The sequence below is a fragment of the Thamnophis elegans genome, chromosome Z (genome assembly GCF_009769535.1).
Source record: "Thamnophis elegans isolate rThaEle1 chromosome Z, rThaEle1.pri, whole genome shotgun sequence".
NCBI classification, from domain to species: Eukaryota; Metazoa; Chordata; class Lepidosauria; order Squamata; family Colubridae; genus Thamnophis; species Thamnophis elegans.
Window position 1 is genome coordinate 144225183 of NC_045558.1, and position 7207 is coordinate 144232389.

Genomic DNA, 7207 nt, shown 5'->3' on the forward strand with positions numbered 1-7207 from the left:
GCCAAGCTCCCCGCCACTCCCGCGGAGGGAGGGCCACGGCCGAGACCCCTCCCAGCCGCTGGGCAAGGCAGCTGCCCCACCCCCACCCCGCCCACCTCTCGAAGCGCCGTCGGGGTCCCGCAGGGGCTAGTTGGGGGGGGGGGAGGTGGCCGGACTCCGCTCGAGGCCCCCGCGACTCCTGGGCCGCTGCCCGAGCGGGAGGTGCCAGGCCCACAGGGGAGGCTGCCACAGGAGGCTCGCCACCGACCTCGTGGCGCAACGGTAGCGCGTCTGACTCCAGATCAGAAGGCTGCGTGTTCGAATCACGTCGGGGTCAATCTTTTTTTTACTCCGGGCTGCGCTGACCCGCGGGGGGAAGAGGGAGCCTCCGAGCAACGCTGCGGGGTCGGGAAGGAAGCGCCCTCCCGAGTTCAGCTCCATCTGGGCTCTACCGCACTCGAACCTCCCCGCGACGCCCCCTCCCCCACCCGAGAAGGGGGCCTCCCTCCGCGTCCTCCTCCTCCTCCTCTCCCGCTCCCGTTTTTCCCTCCGTCCGTCCGTCTCTTGGTGTTGAAAATGCCGCTCCGGGATTGGTCCGTCGCCATCCCGTCCAAGAACAAAATTCCTGGCCGGGTTTTCGAGGCTCTGATGCCAGCTTGCACTGAACAGCCAGGCCTGCGCGGAAGAAAACCGGCGGGTGGCGCCGTGGCTTAGTTGGTTAAAGCGCCTGTCTAGTAAACAGGAGATCCTGGGTTCGAATCCCAGCGGTGCCTTTTGCCCGCCGCCTTCCCATTTTGCGCGGCGTTCAGCGCTTGGGAATAACGGCCGGCCCCAAGCCCAGCGGAAGGCGGCAGCGGCGGCCCTTCTCCTCGGAGGCCGAACCTTTGCCGTTGCTCCAGATTCAGGCCTTGCAAAGAGGCCGCGGATCCGGGCAGCGTCAGCCGTGAACATCAGGGTAGCAAGCAGGGGCCGCCGAGGGCGAGCTGAGCCCATTGGACGCTCGCAGTTAGCGGGTCAGAGGGAAAACCCCCGAGGGACCATCCACTGCGCCTCCCTTCTGGGCTCCCCGAAATGCGGAGCCAACAGTTAGAACATGCTGCCACCCTGGGGCTGGAAGGGACCTCGGGGACCATCTAGTCTAGCCCCTGCTCAAGGCAGGATGTGTCCCATCCCAGTCCAATGGTTGTCCAGTCTATTCTGGGAAACCTCCAGTGATGGATCAGCCACCACTTTTGGAGGATGGTTCTCACAGTCAGAAATGTTTTCCTAGGTTGGCTCTCCCTTTAATAACCTCCCACCCATCCCTCCCCTTTTCCTGCTCTCTGGGGTGTGGAGAGGAAGCCAGTCCCTTTTTGGTGGTAGCCCCTCAAACCCTGGAAGACCGTAGCCAGGTCCTCCCCAACGGTCCTCTTCTGTTGGCTCCCAGAGGCCCCGGGCTCCTTCAAGCGGCCATCAAGGCTCAGCCTCCGGACCTTGACCCTCTTTCCACGTCTTTTCTGCCCTTTCTCTGGAGCAGCGGTTCTCACCCTGTGGGTCGCTGCCCCTTTGGGGGGGGTCAAAAGACCCTTTCACAGGGGTCGCCCAGGACCACCGGAAAACATACTTCCGGTGGTCTTAGGAACCGAGACAGCGCTCTGTGGTTGGGGGTCACCACCACATGAGGAACTGGGTGAGAGGGCCTAGGGAAGAGGTTGGCAGAGGGAAGGTTGAGAACCGATGCCCTGGAGTCCCGGCGTTTTTTAAATATTGTGATGACCAGATCCGCAGGCAGTTTTCGAAGCGTGGCCTCACTAGTGCAGCGGCAGCATCGCTTCTTGTGCTGGTGATGCGATCCTTGCTCTGTGGATGCAGCCTAGGGTTGCATCGTCTACCTCCAGAGGATGGGAGGGGACGGGAAGGCCTGGAGGAACCTTCTCCTTGGGGTCGCAATGGGTCGGACGTGGCTCAGCGACTAACCAGGATTGCACCGGCCTTTTTTGGCAGCACATCAGTTGCTCCTATTGGCCCACTGGGACTCCTAGATCCCTCTCACACTTACCGCCCTTGAGTCAGGTACCACCTTATACCTGGGCATTGGGTCTAGATTGCCCTGGTCCAATACCTGACTTTTCTCAGCGCTGAGCTGCATTTTGATAAGGCCCAGGGTTCTGTCAAGATCCTACTCAATCTTGAATCTATGTTTTAAAGAGTTAGTAATCCAACACCAACTCGGTGTGGTCTGAAAATTTGATCAGTTCCCCTTCTATCCCCTCATCTAAACCATTTATGAAGATGTTAAAGAGAACTGGGCTCAAGGCGGAAACTTGAGGTTCCCCCTGAATGGTCCCCTCCCTGTAGATATAGTTCCATTAAGGCAGGGGTGTCCAAACCTGGCTGGGGAATTCTGGGAGTTGAAGTCCACAAATCTTAAAAGGTCCCAAGTTTGGACACACCTGCATTAAGGATTCTATGTTGCTGCGGTTGGTCAGCCGCTTAGGAATCCATGCCTATCTCATATTGTTCTACCTTACCAAGAAGCTGCCACCTACTTTGTCAAATGCCTTAGAGAACTCTGCTTGGATGAGGCCCGGCTGACCCGCAGCTTGCCCCCCCCCCCAATTGGCAAGAGGTTTTTTGGTTTAAGCTTCCTGTACCCACTTCTGACAACCCCGTTCCCATTCGACGCAGAAGGCAGACGCGAGGGCCACCAAATGTAAAACTCTTTATTGGGACTGGGGGGCCGAAGAGGGGATCCCCGCCTGAGCAGGGAGGGGCCTCTGGCTCCCTGGCTGGGGAGGGGGTCCCTAAGTGATGAAGAGCTGCTGCGAGGGGTGGAGGCCACAGGTGCCCTTGTGCTCCTCGAAGAGTTGCTGCAGTGCCTGGATGTAGAGGCCGTGGTAGTGGTCCACCTCTTGCGGTTTAGGGTGTGGACGCAAAGGGACGTGGATCGGCTTCCCCACTGCAGAGGAGGAAGAAAATGTGTCTCTGTGTGTGTGTGTGTGAGAGAGAGAGAGGGAGAGAGAAAGGGCAACGGAAGGCTGGCCCTTCCCGGCCAATGCAGGCTGCCCTCCCACAGCCCGGGGGTGGAGGTGGAGGTGGGGGGGGGCAGGGGAAGATCCCAGGCTCACCCACAACCGTGATGGGGGAGGGCTGGGGCAGGAGCCCCCAGCAGCGGCTGAAAAAGAGGCTGCGCCCCACGAAAAGGCAGGGAGCGAAGCCGACCAGCTGCTTGAAGCGAAGCTGGAGACGGCGGAGGCGGCTGCCCTCGGGGAACTGCACCTGCCGGAAAATGTCATTCTCTCCGAAGGAGAAAACGGGGACGAGGTCTGCCCTGGAAACAGAAATGGGGAGGTTCTGCACGGGAGACAGGAGGCCCCACCAGCCCCCCCGGTGGGGCTCTGCACGGTGGCCTCGCTCGGCCGAGAGCTTCAGACGAGTGTTGCCGAAGGCCGGCGAGGCCTCTTCCACCGACAGGTGAGGAAGTTGGGGACCCCCAACATGTGCCCCCAACATGTGCCCATTCTAAAAGCCCCCCCTCCCTTGTTCCTGCCACGGCTGCAGTGAGACCCTCACCCGTGCTGCAGTGCAAGCCGCACGAAGCCTCGCCTGCCCGAGAGATGCACCCGCTGCTCGCCCGGGTTACAGTCCAGGGACTCTGTGGCGCCTCCCACCACGATGACCACTGCGTGTCCCGGCCCCGCTTGGAGCAGGAAGTCCAGGGACTTCTTGCTGACTGGCACCATCCCTGGAAGGGCACAAGGACGGTGGGAGGAGAGACCCAAGTTTGAAGGAGGGGAAAGGGCCTTCACTGCATAAGTCTAGTGTGCCTTCGCACGGGGGCTGCATTCCTGCCTGAGCCACCTGGAGCCTTCTTTGCCTTCTGCCTCCCAGCTCAGGGGGCTGCTGACCCCTCCCCTCCCCTCCCCACCAAGGAGATTCCCGCTTAGTCGGTCTTCCAAGGACAGACAGATCCTAGGTGGAGGGCGGATCCTCCCTTATCTTAACTTGGGGCTGTGTCCGAAACCCTCCAAAGGGAGGGTCAGTGCAGCAGCCTCCACCCACCCCCCAAACCTCCCAAGCCTCAGAATGCCAGGAGGGAGGAGCCCCTTGAAGGCTTCCAGGATGTGGGCCCAGAAACCAGGCTGGAGAGGAAAGGTTTCTCACCTGCGCTCATCATGTACTCGCGATAGACGGGCAGGTAGAAGAGGCCGGCGAGGAGGGCCAGGCTGGAGCTGAGGCCGGGAAAGACCTGGGAGAAGCCACACGCCTCCGTGGCGAAGGCAGAAAAGGCCCCCGCACAGATGATGCCATGGGGGTGGGAGCCCAGGACGTAATTCCTGGTGGGGGGCAGCTCGGCCGTCTTCACTAGCTGGGGAGAAGAGAGCAGGGGGAGAAGAGGACAGCGGTGGGGCGGCCTTCCCTTTTCCACACTGGTGACCAGCGGCCCAAGGGCAGAGCAGGCCTCAGGGCAAGTGGCAATGGGTTCCACAGGCTAACCGTCCTACCCAAAGAGCTGCAGAGCCTTAATTCGCTCCCCATTTTCCAAGGCATTGAGAAGCTGGGCCGGGGACCCTTTCTCCCCCCTCATCTGTGCGGCTGTCTGGGGCGGGTTTTCAGCTGCGGCCTTTCCTGGTGCCCTCCTGCCCCACCAGTGACCCCTCTCGGGCTTTCAGGCACTGGCCAAGGGCAGGCCGGCCCCTTTAACTGGGCCCAGCGGGAAGCAGCTCTTTTGGGGGGCTGTAGGCTGCCTTCGAAGGAGACCGGCTGCTGCGCCTCCTACCTTGATGGGGAAATAGTCCCTGTGCAGCTCCCAGAGCTTCCAGCACCTGAACCACTCGCTGCGACGGCCTCCTGGCAGGACAAGCACAACAACCAAGGATGGGCGACTGGCCCTTCGCGGGAGGAGCGGGGCTGGCCCCCCACAAGTCCCAACCCCCAACGCTGGGCTCCGGAGGGAAGGCTGGGGTTTGCTGGACCAGCGGGGCGATCAGATCCCGCTTCCCCGGACACACGGACACACAGCTGCCGGGCTAAACGTCCACGCAGACCAGGCAAGAGGGCAGCACGGTTTAGTAGGCCCGAAGACCATGGTTCTTCCCTTGCCCCTCCTCCCCGGCCCAGCTCCACAACCGTATCCCATGGGAAAGGGGGGGGGGAGAGAGTAGCCCCCTCAGGGAGACCCAGCAAGAGCCCCCGTCTCGCTGCAGGAGGATCAGGAAGACGCCTGGCAGCTCGAAGCTCAGTTGGGCGGCCCTGGGCATCCCGGGGAGGAAAGAGATGGGACCGACGGGCACCTTGAGTGGGGGTCTCCCAGTCCACAATCCACCAGGCGAAGTAGAGGACGCTCAGGGACCAGAAGGAGGTGAAGAGCAGGTAGATGAGAAGCAGGGAGAAGAAGAGGCCTGGTTGTGGGGGGGGGGGGGGGGAGAGGGCAGGTGTCACGTGGGCCCCTTGCCCCCCACTGGCTCTTTCCCGGAGGGGAGAGGAAGCCTGAGGACCCAGGCCCTTTGCCCCGAGGGCTGCCCTCCTCCTCCCCCCCCCAAAGGAAGGGGGCTCCCCCACACCCTCCTACCGAAGAAGAGGAAGGTGAGTACCCACTGCAGGACGCTGAGGGCCTCCAGCTGCTTGCGCAGGATCATCTTCTCTGGCCGACCTGTGGCAGGAGGCAAAAGCGCCCACCGGTCACAGAGCAGCCCCCACGCGCCCCTTGATCCGGGGAACGGACAGCAGCCATGCTGGGGGGGGGGGGGGAGGGAGGTCCCGAGCCGGGTCCCAGTCGCTCCCCGCTGGCCGTCCAGAGTCTGGCTGCTCCTTCCGCCCACCTGCAGGGGGAGGAGGGGGGAGAGAGGCAGCCACCCGCCCGCCCATGAGGCTCCACGTCCTCCAGCCGGCTGAACTTCGGCCTCCGAGCAGGCAGGGGAGCAGGTGCGAGAAGGAGGGAGGCCAAGCCGCTGCACAAGGCCCGCCTCCCCTGCCGCCTGGGCCCTGCAGGGATCCGAACTCCCTGTTTCCAGCCCCCCCAACCCACTACTAGCCCCCACCCCCGGCTCTGCTTGGGCTGACCTGCGAGGATTCCAGGCTGGAGCCGTTTTCAAGGTGGGGGGGCTGGGCTCAGGTGGGGGGTCAAAGGTCAGCTGCCAGCAAGGCTCAGGGCTGGGCAGAGGGCGCTTCGGGCCCAGGTCCTCCCCCCCCCCCCCCGTCTAGGCTGGAAACCAGGCTCCTGGCTTCTCCAGTGTGAGTGAAAGACAACTCCCCCCCCCCGCCCCATACGCCCTGCCCCCATTTAATTTCTAGCACCAGAGGAGGCCAAGGGCTTTATGGGGCCAGGCTTGGGGCGCCACATGCCGCACCTGCTCAAAGGCCCCCCCGCCCCCCTTTGCACCCATGCCAGCCGGTGGAGACTCCCCCTCCCCAGGAGCCCCAGCCTTCAGGTGGAGAAGGCGGGCAGATCCCAAGGCCTCCCTCAGATCGCCCCCGCCACTTGCTCTGCCCTGGGAAGAGAGAGCCAGGCAGCACAAGGGAGACCGATCCCTCCCCCCCCCATCACACCCCAGTTGGCCCCCTCTGCCTAACCCCATCTCAACCCAAGGCAGCCCCACAAATGCGCCCCAGAGAAAGCCCATCACTGGGAACTTCCACACACCCCCTCGGGAAAGCCCCCCCCCCCAGAACTCCCCAGACCCAGGACTCACCTGGCTTCCTTAGACCGGACAGCCAATCAGATCCCTAGGATTCTGGATCCCTAGGTCAACCCTGGACGGCAGTGGTGGAATTCAAATTGCTTTACTACCGGTTCTGTGGGCGTGGCTTGGTGGGCGTGGCTTGGCTTGGTGGGCGTGGCAGGGAAACGATACTGCAAAGTCCCCCTTTCCTCCCCATCAGCTGCGACTCCGAGAAGGCAGAGAAGAGATTCTCCGGTCTATGCAAAACCTGCCAGAGCCTGCTGGGTTTCAACCCCGCTGCATGGCCATCATTGACATCATGCCCGCCTGCCGGCCCAGGCCTCCTGCAGCCGCCCTGGTCTCCAGGAACACCGAGGGGGGGGGACTCCCTTGTGGCAGCCATGCTGCGCCCGGGACGAGGCACCAGGAGGCTCTGCGCCAAGAGGCTTCACGGGCCAGAGAGCCCTTTGCTCTTCCCTTTCTGGGGGTGGCGGAGGGGCTTCTCCAGGGCAAGAGCAGCTGTGTAAGCTGGCCAGAGGGAGTGTCGGCAGCTGAGCCCCCCCCCACTCTGAGGGAACTGCCCACAC

At 62.9% G+C, this 7207-nt stretch overlaps 1 protein-coding gene and 2 non-coding genes across 5 annotated transcripts; 2 read left to right on the plus strand and 1 right to left on the minus strand.

Annotated features, from left to right (window-relative positions):
• Window positions 1-244: 244 nt before the first annotated feature.
• TRNAW-CCA lies at window positions 245-316 on the plus strand. The gene has a single exon. It is a non-coding gene; the product is annotated as a tRNA-Trp (tRNA).
• Window positions 317-678: 362 nt separating this feature from the next.
• On the plus strand, window positions 679-752 carry TRNAT-AGU. Its single transcript has one exon. It is a non-coding gene; the product is annotated as a tRNA-Thr (tRNA).
• A 1917-nt stretch (window positions 753-2669) lies between these two features.
• Window positions 2670-6744, minus strand: MOGAT3 (monoacylglycerol O-acyltransferase 3). 3 transcript variants are annotated; one of them, XM_032237495.1, is made up of 8 exons: window positions 6651-6744; window positions 5531-5611; window positions 5253-5360; window positions 4739-4809; window positions 4123-4327; window positions 3532-3703; window positions 3087-3289; window positions 2670-2917 (listed from the first exon to the last, which is right to left on the minus strand). In XM_032237495.1, exons 2-8 carry the CDS (start codon window positions 5595-5597, stop codon window positions 2763-2765), a joined length of 981 nt encoding a protein of 326 aa, XP_032093386.1. In that variant the 5' UTR covers window positions 5598-5611; window positions 6651-6744; the 3' UTR covers window positions 2670-2762. The 3 variants fall into 3 exon arrangements, with proteins under 3 accessions (XP_032093386.1, XP_032093385.1, XP_032093384.1); XM_032237494.1 differs by lacking the exon at window positions 6651-6744 and adding an exon at window positions 6022-6128; XM_032237493.1 differs by lacking the exon at window positions 6651-6744 and adding an exon at window positions 5781-5964.
• Between the last annotated feature and the right edge of the window lie 463 nt (window positions 6745-7207).

What these genes read in the sequence shown, in the direction of transcription:
- MOGAT3 (XM_032237493.1), bottom strand. Translation starts at nt 5,826, where the DNA reads ATGGGCGGGCGGGTGGCTGCCTCTCTCCCCCCTCCTCCCCCTGCAG. An exon ending in CCCCCCTCCTCCCCCTGCAG is followed by an intron (nt 5,612 to 5,780) that starts GTGGGCGGAAGG and finishes CTCCTGCCACAG; the next exon opens with GTCGGCCAGAGAAGATGATC. An exon ending in CTGGGAGACCCCCACTCAAG is followed by an intron (nt 4,810 to 5,252) that starts GTGCCCGTCGGT and finishes TTGTCCTGCCAG; the next exon opens with GAGGCCGTCGCAGCGAGTGG.